Source organism: Lycorma delicatula, chromosome 12 (assembly GCF_047948215.1).
Source record: "Lycorma delicatula isolate Av1 chromosome 12, ASM4794821v1, whole genome shotgun sequence".
NCBI classification, from domain to species: Eukaryota; Metazoa; Arthropoda; class Insecta; order Hemiptera; family Fulgoridae; genus Lycorma; species Lycorma delicatula.
In genome coordinates, this window is record NC_134466.1 from 76,328,386 (window position 1) to 76,342,372 (window position 13,987).

The following is a 13,987-nucleotide window of genomic DNA, read 5'->3' on the forward strand; positions in this document are numbered from 1 at the left end:
CTCTGGCTAAATCAGAAATTATAATGCATTGCCCAACCATTCAATTTTGTGATTTTCCATAAGTGTGCGGCCAATTTTGGAGAGTTCAATTTCTCACACACGACTTTGTATAGAAGCAAATGTGAAATTTAAGGGAAATAGCTGTTTATTTGAACAATTAAAAATTTAGAATAACTGTAATAATTTTGAACTGAGAAATTGTTTTTCTATTTTCTCAATAAATTAATTTTTACACCGACTGTTTTTCAGGAAAACCCTGGGCAACACAAATGAGTTACTCAGATCAGAGGAATAGAGGAAGAGTCGACTGCCTCATTGCTCAAGCCATGGGAACAAATGGGGCTTATTTATTTACCCTTTATTATTCCTTTTTCTTTAGATAAGAGTGATGGGTGTTGGATCAATATCACCTTTATTCCATCTGTGACAACAAGCTGACATGTTCTAGTAGCTTCTAGTAGTAGTAGTTCTAGTAGACATGTTCGGTTAGGGAGCTGTTTTCTGTGCTGGAGCTTAGTGGCAAACAGCCCTATATCCCTCTGGAACTGTCTACAGATCTTTCCAAATTAGGAGTAAAAAAAAAGTCAAACCAGCAACTGAAATATCTGAAGAAAGCTAAATCTTCTTTCTTCAATATACATTATCTAAAAAATTTAAATATTTACTGTGCTAAAAAAAAAAGTTAAAATGAGATTAATACAGAATTACAACTGGGAAATATGTAAAAAATAAGCCCTGGCTACTAATAAAATGAATTTGATAACAATGACTCAGATTATACATCCAAAACAGCTTTAACTTAGTCAATCAACACAGGCATACAACATTTCCAGACTAGCTGAACTTTCATTCATCCAGACGATGATCAGTCTTATCTAGTTCGAATCAACAGGGTTGTATTATGTTAAACAATACAATTAAACCCCGGTAAACAAATAAATAGAAAAAGCAAAAGTCATTTGTACACTCAGAAAATTAGATTTCTGAGAAGATAAAATCTAATTTTATCTTTACAAAAATCAAGCAGCAAAAATAAGAACTATTAAAATCAGGAATTAAAACATTAGAGCAACAGTTACAATCACAACACTGCAATACAAGAACAATTACCATATGAATAGTTTTTCATACGGTTAATAGGAAGCCAGACTTTATCCAATAAGCACTGCAGTCATTGGGCTTGTTGTGCAGCCACCAGACAGGAATCAGTGTTCCTAGGTTAGGCACTCCTGATATCAAGGATAAACTTGCTTTTCAGATCCCGGCATCCTTAGCATGAAAAACCTAGCTAGATATGAAACGTACACCCACAGAACCAAAAATGGGGAAATACAGATCAAGATAAGAGAAAACAGGTGTGGTAAAAAAGAGCTTATACCTACCACAGTATATCAGCCAATTCACAATCTTCTAAAAGATCCTTTACGATTATATTAAACTTTACATTCTAATTTTTAAAAAAAAATTACTGTGTTAGGTATTCTAAAAGCTTTGGAATAAACACAATTGTAAGAAGATAAAGTTTTATTAAAAGTTTCTGAAATAATTTTATAGTTTAACAAACTAAGATATCAAAACAACACATACTAAAATGTTGTATTAATTAATAATGTAAGATTAAATCAAAATGTTACTTGAAAATCTTTCAATAGAGGTGCATTATCATTAACATCTGTAACCAATATTTCAACATGAACATCAGTGCGAAGAGGAGGTGAAGCAGCTCTTATTACGAGTTCAAATCTTTTATGTGAACTTTCATAATCCAATTCTACCATAGTCAACAATTCAGCTTTCTCTGAACCAGGTCGTCTAACTAATGAAAAACTATTTGAATCTTCACCACCTGAAATAATAAACATCAACAATGTAATTTTCTCATTATCGTATGATAAACCTCATTTAGCCAATGTTATAATTAAACTACAACTGCAAATGTATAATGAAAGGTATTCATTTCATTTAAACCTCCATTTTGCAAACTTTCAATTCATATACCATGTGTTTACAATAAAAAAGAACATTTTCATTGTATTTCTAATTTTAACCAAATAATGCCTATGAAGACTTAGTCAAATTCATAAACAGATGAATTGCCATATAGTACTAACTAAATCTGATCTGAAGTTCCAAACAACACAGCAGGTGGGAATCAGAGTAAAAACTTAACTATAACTAATTCATTCACAAAACCGCCTTTAATATAATATTTATTCAAAGTCAAAAATATATTAATTATAAAATCATGAGATAAATACTATAACATTAAATGACAAGTTTTGTATTAAGTAATGTAAATATACATAAAATAACTCATAAAATAAATTATTATAAATAATACATATTTAGTTAGATTATAATCAATAGCCTGACTTAAAATAATTACTTTTGTTACTTATTCATATTATTTTATTTCATATTCTTTTATAAATAAAAATTACTAGCCTCCATTCTCTAGTTCCTTCATGAATTGCACGATTCCACATTACAATTTTTACTTTAATGGCGAATAAAACTAAAATAATTAGTTAAAATATCAATCATTTCAAAAGTGGGTTGTTGAGTTTTTGCAGATCTTTACATTTAGGATCCAACTGGTTCATATATACAAAAATAAAAAACATATTTATGTATGTGTGTGTATATGTTGAGTACTACTTTTGGCCTTATATCTCAAAATTGAATGAACTGATTGATGTTCTCCAAATTTGGCTCAAATATGTTCTATACACGCGGCATTGATCATTTTTTTTCTAATTCGTTCAGAGGGTGGGGAATTGCAAAAAAAAAAAAACAATTTCAATTTTCTTCAGAGATATTTTACAGAAAACTTTATTAATGCAAAAGAATGTGTATGTAAATAGTCCACTTTTTTCAAAAAATCAACCCCATCTATTAAAATTGAAATAAATGTTTTTTGTTCTTTTGCTGTATCTCCCTTCAGTTTTAATATTTTTTAAAAGATTTTTTATGGCTGAAAATACTTCTGGAAGTCACCTTGCATCATGATTTTTATTATCTCCTCTGTTTTAACCAGTATTTCATGAATAACCTCAAATTGAAAAAAAAATCTGGATTGAATCTGAAATTTTGAATTGCATTCAAAAACAGGAAGAAGTCACATGGAGCAAGAACCAATGAGCAGGGATAACTGTCCCGAAAACGAGAATGTGAGATGTCTGTCATGTTAGTAAATAAAAATTTATAACAATTTATAATTCTTATAAAAAAATCAATGGAGCCAAAAATGAACAAGGGATATTATTTGTATTATGTACAAGGGATGTATAGTCGAGTACATTTTCATGTTGAGCAGCTGGATGATAATGAACTTTTTAGTTTGAAAAATATTATATCCCCCTATGACTTTGTTCACTAAAAGAGAAACTGAAGCTGAATGATTGCTGCTTCACAAAACAAAAAAAGCCAAGCGTAATCACAGACAATAATGAATGTGGCCATCAGGTAAAGTACTATACCAATGACTATTGAGGTATAGAAAAGACAACAGAATCATAGTACAGGCTCTCAAGGACTATTTTAATAAAATGGTTAATTATTAGTCTAGAAATTTCTTGTATAGTTATTTATAAATCAATTTTTATTTTCGGTTGAATAATATAGGGGCTATTAAGCCACGATGGGCAAGTATACAGATTTATGGTAAAAATAATTAGGTTTCAGGTTATTACTAGTGGAACCCAAAAATTATTAGTAAAACAAATGACAATAATAAGTATTATATTATAAAGCTGAATTTTTATATCGGTTATAGCATACGTAAAATTTAAAGGCAGATCCTCTCAACAAGCTGTCTCTACTACTTGCCTCCTCTAACCTACTCCTATAACCTGGCATTCGGAACACGTACTACTGGTTCCTACAAAAAAAGATCTCCAAATGATTCAGACTTGCATTTACTATTATTTTTATTGTTTTATTACTGCTTATTCTACATAATCATTTACTTCTGCTATTTATTTAGATTTTCATTTAATTACTATTTATTTCAGCTGTTCATTTATTTATTCTACTGTATTTATTTATTTGAGCTACTGTATAAATTATTTTATACGAAATCATTTTATGTTTTATATTTATAAAATATAGTATGAATTAATGTTTTAATTAATTAAATTAATTTTACTTTTATTATGGTACAAACTTACCATAATATGTCGTTAATATTCATAATTTTTTTTATAATAAATTTAATTATGATTATATTATATTATTTTTACTCACGTTTCTTTAACACTATTTATTTGTGTATTTTTTGTACAATTTAATATTTTTATTTTATAGTTTTGTAGGCCTACAAAACTCAAAAGAATATTAGTTACTGATGCATATGTGCCATTTAGAAATTATTCTTGTAAATAACTATGCTACATCAAAGAAAGTCATAACATTACAGCCTATAATAAACAACTCATTTCATATTTTTTTGTATTACATCATTGTTACTGTTTATTTATAGCAAAAACCTTACTTTAACATATCTGAAAAAAATCATATACTTTCAATAAATAAATAAATAAATTACTTCATATACTGTACATTTTAAGAAAATATTATGTTAGGTTAGGTTAATAACAAATTACCAGAACATATTTCGTTAGTACAATAATGACATCATAATTATATAATACAGTGCAAGTCATTGTAAATTAATCTATATGACTTTTGAAATACACCACTTTGGTTTCTGGTGTGAGGAGAAGTCGCTGAGTGATGCTAAGAGCAGTGGAGGGAATGCCATAATGTACTACTGATCTGCCTTCAGTTATTACAGTTATTACATACACTATAAAAAATAAGAAATGACTTACCTATAATTGAATACTGTACAACAGCGTTTGGTCCCTCATCTGGATCTTTAGCATATATCTCACCAACAGTTGAGCCAACTGGGGAGTTTTCTGCTATGTAAAGCACCAATTTATCCGACTCAAATGCTGGAGGTGAATCATTTACATCTTCAACTTGTATCGTAATTATAACCTATATTAAAAAAAAATTACAATTTCATTTAAATTTTAAAATCTATTATGTGAAAAAATAAATAGTATTTTATAATACTAACAAAAGAAATGCAACAAATGAAGGCAGACATATTTTTGGTATTTTCCTATTAACAGAATTAATTAATTGTGTAAGACTAGTTTTTCTTTAAAAGCTACTCATATGTTATATAATATTAGGCAAAGGCACAGAAAAATAAAAAGCTGGTTTTATGTTAGAAAAAAAGATCACAGGAAACTTATTGCACCATAGTATGTAAGATGGTTTGTAGATCAACATGTATTGTTTCCAACTCCTAACTTTTTTTTGTTATTTAAACAAAGTTTAAAGACAAATAACACATTATTTCATTTTTTTTTTTGCTTCTAAATTGAAAAGTAATGAGAAATTATAGTATTTCAATGCGAGAAGTTGTAGTTAATTAAAATACCTTTAAAACGAACCCTTGAATGATTTGATTGGTCTATTTTTTACAGAGAAAAACTAAAAAAAAACCTTAAAAAAAGGAATTTTTCAAAAATTCATACCTCAGTCAATTCTGAATCTGTAGCAAGAGCTCTTTGTGAAACTGTAATCAATGATATAAAAACGTTTTTAGTTGAGCAAATTTGAGCAAGAAGCTGATTGATAAACAAAGTTTTCCCAGTGCCTCCAGGAGCATCTAAGAAAAATATCTTAGGGTTGTTGCTACCAAAATTGTCATTTATATCATTAAACACCTGACGTTGATCCGGGACTAAATTTAGGAAGATTAATATTTACAAATTCTTTCCGTTTAACATCAAAAGAAAGTCTTAGCATTGCATTATAAGCATTAAAGCTTCTTGATTATCACATTTTGGTGATGGTAAACTGAAATTGCATAAGTATTTCTCACTTAATGTAATCTTCAATCTCAATAAGACCTCTACTCAATATTTCATATGAAATTGTAATCTCAACATTATTGGTTTGACATGATTTGATCTTTACAAAAGTTTTTTTGGAACATTTCCCACAATACATTCAGTTGAGTAGGATGTAAAAAAACTAATATAATTACAAATAATTCTCTCAATTTAGGCAAAGACTAACAGATAGAAGCATCAGCAAGTGTGTCTTTCCAGTGATTATCATTTTCCAGTAAGTTAAGTGCCGTGCCAGCAGCTGTTTAGTCTAGCACACAAACAGTTTTCAAGTAATCAAAGATGTAGGTTCTTTAACATTATGCAATAACATACGCAGATGAAAGCATTCACTTTGGTTCAGATGAAATATATATACTCTACCCAGAGCAGCATCCTTTTAGATTCCAGGAAATCCTTCAATGTCAGTTCCATGCTTTCTTCTGCTAAACTAGTTATTATTATAGGTATAGTATTTGGGAACTTCAGGATATAACAGTGTCTTAGTGAAGTCATCAGACTGATAAAGCTCAAAAAAAGAAATAAAAGTGGTCTTCTGTGCTTTCAAGGACTCAGGAGATTTTTTTCAGTGAAATAAATAGGTTGATAGTGTTTTAAACAAACCGCTTAGTGAACAATAGTGGGATAGTGTAGAAATATTGAACAGTCAAAAAATTGCCAGTTGGCCTCAGATGTACATATATACCTACCATTAATGTATGATTCATTTCTTTGATTTTCAACTGTAAAAGTTGCTTGATCTGAACCTTTGGTAATGTATTTGCAGATATATCAAATCAAATCACTTGCATGGAATTGAAAAATTCAACATTAATGTGGGCTTTAAATCAACGTGACAGTAGTGGACAATGTGGAACGATCCATTTATTATTATTATTATTATTATGCTTTTACGGCCAACATGGGACCACTTAAGTCAATTTTAGTTGGATCTTTTCTGAGAAAAGCGTGTTATTTTACTCTTTCGAGCTGCCCAGTATTTCTTCATCCGTTCAGATCTTGCTTTCTTTTCTTCATCCGTAAACACCCTCTTCGTTGTATTTTGTTGTTTGTCTGTCTTTTGTTTAAATCTAATGCTTTTATCTTTTAGCTTTGTAATTTTTCCAGTTTTATTCTGTAGGTCAGTCAGGGAAATTCCCAATTCTTTCATATCTTCTCTAATTTCTTTGATCCATCCTACTTCTAGCTTTTGGAACCAGAGCTTTTCAATGATATTTCTTGACAGTCTTGTTTGCGGTGTCCTTATGAGATGACCGAAGAAAGAGATTCTTTTTTTCCGCATAGTATCAGTAACAGGCTCTATTTCTCGATACACCACCTCATTTGGCACAACCCACCATTGGCCTTCTTTTTGGTGTTTTTTATTGATACACGTTCTGACAATTCTCCTCTCTATTTTCAGAATTTTTTCAATTCGGTTTTTCTGAGTGATTTTGAAAAGGGTCTCGCTTCCGTAGGTGACTTCTGGCTGTACTACAGTTTTATAATGTTTAAGTTTTGTTTTAGCAGAAAGGCATTTTTTGTTATATGTTGACCAAGTTAATTTTTGGGATTTAATCATTTTATTTGTCCTGTTTTGCCATGTCACTTTTTCATTTAAATTATAAGTTATTATTTCCCCTAGATATTTAAATTGTTTTACTATTTTAATTTTCTGATTGTTTACTGTAATGTGCTCTATTACCAGAGGATCTATGGCCATTAGTTCAGTTTTTTCGAAAGAGATATGAAGCCCTATCTTTTGTGCTAGGATTTGAAGGCTCATGATTTGTGTTTTGGCTTCTTGAATATTATTTGCTAAAAGAGCGAGGTCATCTGCAAATCCTAGGCAATTTAGTGTGATGGAGTTTTTCTTAGTACCCATTTTTATATTTTTGGGATTTATTTCATACCATTTTCTCATGACAAATTCAAGGGCGCAGTTAAAAAGGAGTGGTGAGAGGCCGTCTCCTTGCCTCAATTCAGTTTTTACATATGTAAAAGTTTTACATTATAAATCTCCTTGTGATAATTCCGGTCCATGCAAACATGATCCAGTTGCCATTCTCCTTTTTTCCAATCTGGGTGTTTCCAAGTCTCCAATTTGTTTGGTTTTCTCATAAAATAGGTGGATTTCGAGATCATATTATGGTTTCTGCAAAATTCAACAAGTCTTTGGCCGTTCTTGTTAGTTTTCTTTTGGGCAGGCCATTTTCCGATAATATCACGATATCTTCGTTCTTTACCAAGTTGGGCATTAAAGTCCCCTATTAAAATCTTCGTGTGGGTCTTATTTATGTTGTTTGCAGTTTGGTCAAGAAGTTCCCAGAATTTGTCCATCTCTTCTCTATCTTTTTTAAGATTGTTTTTGTCATTGGTGGGAGCATGGACATTTATTATGGTGTAGAATTTATTGGCTGATTTTAGGGTTAAGGTTGAAATCCTGGGGGAGTAAGACTTAAATTCTACGACTGAGTCAATTATTTTAAGATTGATTGCAAATCCTGTTCCGAACTGTGGGCAATTCTTCATCACACGTTTCCTGGGGATTCCTTTGTAAATTCTGTAACCCTGAGATTCAAACGGCTCTCGATCAGTGTTTCTCATTTCTTGAAGTCCTGCGATTAGGATATTTTGTTTGTCCATTATGTCTGTTAGAGTTTTTAGTTTGCCGGGTTGAGTTAGAGAATTAATGTTGTGAGTGGCAATGTAGTTTATTTGCTTGTGTCTTATCCTCAATTTTGAAGTTGTGTTGTTTTTGGGTGTTTCCAAACGCTCCGATTCATTGTTATCTTTTAAGCAGCTGCCCACCGGATCCGAGTGCAGCCTTCTCTGGTATTTACCAGACGGTGGATTTTTTCTTAAAAGACCTTCCATATTTGACTTTCAAAGGCAAGTCAGCCTTGGGTGGGAATAAATTCCCGAGTTACAACTCTGGATGTGATCCAGAGAGGTGATTCCGATTTAGTTCACCAGTAGAAATCTCCACGTTTCTAACTGGTTATCCAGACGAACCAACGTGGAGGCGCAAACCGATTTTTTTAATTGAGATTTTAAGTATGGAGAAAGTTTAAATCGGTTCCGGAATCATTTCGTCCGATCCATTTATTATAAATATCAATTATGTTACCTTGCATGTTTAAAGTTGTCGTATGACCTCCATCCTCAGGACTTTTCCTGCAACAAGTTGGGTAACCATCATCTACAGTTTGATTGTTGCAAATGTACACTCGAGGATACTTTTATGAACATTTTCAATTTATCATGTTCAGTGATGACTTATTTATATCACCACATGGTCCAGAAGATATGTTTACAAACACTGTCACATAATAATGATAATTTATTTGCTAATTATCTGGTAATTATCTGCTAATTTTTATCAGCAGATATGATAAGATCAATTTCATCTGGTCGTATTTTAGTTACTAAACCACACCAATAAGTGACAATGAGATAAACCTTGTTTCTGCCACTCAACACTTAGTGCAGAGCAGTTGACCGTACCAAATATTTCTTTTTTGTTAATAAGGTATATGAGTTTTTTTCATTTTCAAATGGAGAACTCTGAATATAATATAAGTCTATCAGTATATTTTTGACCAGTGAACAGCTTGTTTTTTATTTCTGGCCATTCAGGATTGCACGTAAAAATTATAAATAAATCTGGACACCCATGTTTACACATGTATGTCATAGCATCTTGAGATTTCTCATGCATATACCGTAATAGACCAATGAAAGATGAGGGACATCTGATACTTTGACCCATGTTGTTAACATTAACATTGGTGTCATGTTGCATAGTATCTCGAAGATAAAAGTAATCATTTGCACATAATTTTTCTTAGTTATTATGAATAAAGGTTAATCTTTCAGTGATCATTTTGGCCATCATGTCAACACAATAATGATTAAATAAGTTTCTGTAATAATGTAAAAAATTATCAATGATGAATTATTAATATAATTAAAAAATATTGAAATGACACAGAACTGAATTTCAGTTCAAAATGAATCATAAAAAAAAAATTAAAATTAGATTTTACTTATTTTTTATAATAATAATTATAAATCAAATGTTAACTTTAGATTAATTAAATCAATGCAATTTATATTTTACTTACAGTGCTGGATAATGGAGGTGCACCCCTATCTACAGCCAACGCTTCGATTTCATAAACTGCCACACTCTCTCGATCTAATGGTTTAGCAGTTCGTAAAACACCAGATGTAGGATCAATAACAAATGCTTCAACCTTATCACTTAAATCATACCTAATACGACTATTTAAACCAACATCTGCATCCGTAGCACTTATCTATAAATGAAATAACAATTAACATGATTTATAATTCAGAAACTCCCTTAATTTAATACCAAATCATTAATACAAAAATATACTTTTTTGTTATCTCAACTTAAGCTTAGCTTTCAAATCAGTGCCAATATATGATGCAAGCATACCATTTTAAATGATTGGTCAGCCACATATATAATAGTCATCTTAATTTATAAATGCTTAATCGATTCATACAATTGCCATCTCTTTCTGTATTTATTTTATTTCAATTTGAAGCTAACTGAATGAAATCCAAATTATCAATTAAATCTTTTACAATATATATATATATATGTATAAAATTTGTGACTAGAAAATTTCCATAACTATTATATCAATTTCATTGAAATTTAGATATACTGTAGTGAATCTGAAGTTGCGCATGTAAAAATTTGATAAAGATTGGTTGAGTCGTTTCTGAGTTACACTTAATTTAAGGTCAACAAGAGACAATATAATCTTGATTTAAGGTATCTTTTCTGTTCACATGGCATGATTGGAGGAGGGGGGATAAAAATAAATTTTCTTCATGTATTGAGGTATGAGAATTATGAAAATACATTCACATATAAAATTTTGTGACTCAAAAAACTCCAAAACTACATCAGTTTCACTGAAATTTAGATATGATATAATAGTGTATCTGACATTGCGTGTGCATATGAAAATTTGATGAAGATTGGTTCTGTTATTCAATTTAAAATCAACAAAAGACAACATAATCTCAAATTGAGGTTAATTTTGTATTAGTCTATTTTCCAAATGCGCTTATGCAGTGAGTTACAGTGAAGACTGAGTTTTAGCTTGATACTTGCATGTAGGATCTACTCATTACTTTTAGTTATTTCATCAAATTACAGGTACAATAATTTAATTTTCTTATGAACAGAAAATATATTTTAATGTTAAACAAAAAAAAATTATACCTCTTTTAATTTCCTCATTTCATCTACGTTTTATATATTTCTTGAGCAAAGATTACACAAAATTATACTAAAAATATATTATTATTGCAAAAAAAATATATACAAAATAAAATAACAAAAAATTCTGTCTTCTTGCGCAGAACTGCACCAGAATTTGTTTTTAAATTTTGAAAAATGACTGTTGGAAGGATATTAAACCACATAAAGACAAATTTGAAAATCTAAAAATCCATCTACTTTTATATGACGATACTTCCTTTAGCTCTCTTTAACTTCTATTAATTATCAATCATTTCTTTCTTCTACTAATTTTAATATTATTATAAAATGTTTTCTTTATTAACAGAAAGTAAAGTAAATAGGCAAGGCTCATTTGATAATAAAGAACCAAATGATTACAGAAAAATTATTATTTAACCAATGACAATGAACACTACTTTTCAACATAACCTCCAGTTACATTTAGCCACTTGTCACAATCTCTCTGTCAGCTTTCTTATTCCAGTAGTAAAGAATTGTTCATCTTGGTATCTGAGCTAACACACCAGGTTGGTCTAGTGGTGAATTCATCATCGCAAATCAGCTGATTTTGAAAATGAGAGCTAAGGTTCAAATCCTAGTAAAGGTAATTACTTTTATATGGATTTGAATACTAGATTGTGGATACTGGTGTTCTTTGGTGGTTGGGTTTCAATTAACCACAAACCACAGAAATGATCGACCAGAGACTGTACAAGATTGCACTTCATTTACATTCATACATATCATCCTCTTTAATCCTCTGAAGTAATACTTTACAGTGGTTCCAGAGGCTAAACAAAAAAAAAAAAAAAAAGAGAGGAATCTGAGCTATATTTGTATCCACTAATGACCCATTCATTGTTGATCAACTTGACTGTATAAAAACATTTTAAGAGCACCAAACAAAAACATTCCGATGGTGTGAGATCGGGACTGTAAAGCAGATGTGACAATACTTCCTGACCTGGCATGAATAGCTCTCCATGTCTTTTGAACAATATGGAAGCGGGTGATATCATGCAGAAGAATGCCTTTTGAGAGAACAGGAATGTTTCCTTCTTATAGTTGGTTTCATTTTATTTTCTAGCATGTCACGGCAGTACTGCTATTGTATTTTGTTTCAAATAATCGCAATAAACTGAGCCTTTATAATTCCAAAATATTATTAGCCTCACTTTACAGGTTGACCAAAAGGTTTTGAATTTTTTCTCGGAAGATGCACTTGAATGTTTCCATCCGTACTCAGACAGATTCCAGCTAATGTACTTAGATTTTTGGATTCCAGTTAAAATGATGAATAAAATTTTTATCACTAGTTAGGAGGCGATAAAAAAAATTCCTTTTTTTAAAACCTGCCTTTCATTAAAAACCACTGTTTAAGTTCCATAAAAATATGAATTTGAGTGTTTATGTGATTCAGAGTCAACTGTTTTGGAACTCACCTTGAACAAGTTTTGTAATAATTCAGCTTATCATGGAAGAAATGGGTAGTGCCAAAACTCGCACTACAAATTTCAGCAGTTTCCTAATCTTTATTCATCCGTCCTTGTGAATAAAACTATTAATGTGATTTACATTACATTAATAGTCTGGTAATAATAATAATTTTGATGTTATAATTTTGAACGTCATTCAATTTTTCTGGGGTCAACTAAGAATGTTTTACTAAGAATTTTGATTTTTTTCTCAAAATTATATTTTTAATACTGCATAATTTTGAAGGTAAAAGTGTTATTTGATCGAGGGAGGTTAAATCAGAATGAAATTTTTTATTGAACATTTTGATCTTTTTTCAAAATGTAAATTATATGAAAAAAAACTGGAAAAATTATACACCTTCCCAGCTTTAATTTGATAGTCATTATGGAAATAATGTCAAAGAATCTTTCACTGGAAAAATGAACTATATCCTATTTTCTATAATGATGGGTAAAAATTATAAAAGTTTTGTTATAATCATTAAATAAATATCTTTAACCATCCCTTATTTTAAATGAATTACATTATAATCAAATCGTTCTTCTTTACAAATTATACACTCTATATTGGAACACATTAGTGGCATTAGATATAAAATTGTGAAAAGTTCCTGATCAGTGTTTGCATAATTGAATTCATAGCCACTGTGTGCATAGATGGTTGCACAAATATAAACTGTGTATACAGTAAAATTAAATGAACATTCAACAGGGATAATATTCAAGTAAGCCAAAACACCACTGACAAACAACTTTTAAAATAATAACAATAACAAAGCTTTTCTTTTCAATAAAAAACATCTTGTTAAATTTTCTACAGAAAAAATTACCATAAAAACTAGTAAATAATGACAAAATTAGTTAAATATTAAACAATGTGAGCAATATGAAATAATAAATTATAAATCAAACATACCTGTACAACACTTGTACCAACTAAAGCATCTTCAGGTACAGAACCAGTATAACTAGATTTAAGAAATATAGGTGGATTATCATTGATATCTGAAACTGATATTTCAATGTCAGTTGTGTCTGACAAAGGTGGATTGCCATTATCTCTAGCGGTAACAGTCAGAAGATAACCGGATTGAGTTTCTCTATCGAGAGGTTTTGTTGTTGTTATGGCACCTGTTTGAGAGTTGATAACAAATTCAGTTGTTTCTCCTAAACTACTACCTAGTGAATAAACAATCTGAAAAAAAAAAACTATAATTATTTTATCTATTAAATAAATATTAGTAAGAATGATATTATAAGGTTATAAACATAGCAATTCTGTTTAAAATAATTATAAAAAATATAACTAA

At 30.0% G+C, this 13,987-nt stretch overlaps 1 protein-coding gene across 1 annotated transcript in view; it reads right to left on the reverse strand.

Moving 5' to 3' along the window:
* The window catches only part of stan (Protocadherin-like wing polarity protein stan), a 155,420-nt gene that overhangs the window by 106,441 nt on the left and 34,992 nt on the right, over positions 1-13,987 (reverse strand). Inside the window, exons 13-16 of the mRNA XM_075380015.1 lie at positions 13,594-13,872; positions 10,037-10,231; positions 4,833-5,004; positions 1,635-1,846 (exon numbers count right to left, since the gene is read on the reverse strand). Coding sequence (XP_075236130.1) covers positions 1,635-1,846; positions 4,833-5,004; positions 10,037-10,231; positions 13,594-13,872 — 858 coding nt within the window. The remainder of the gene's footprint in view (positions 1-1,634; positions 1,847-4,832; positions 5,005-10,036; positions 10,232-13,593; positions 13,873-13,987) is intronic.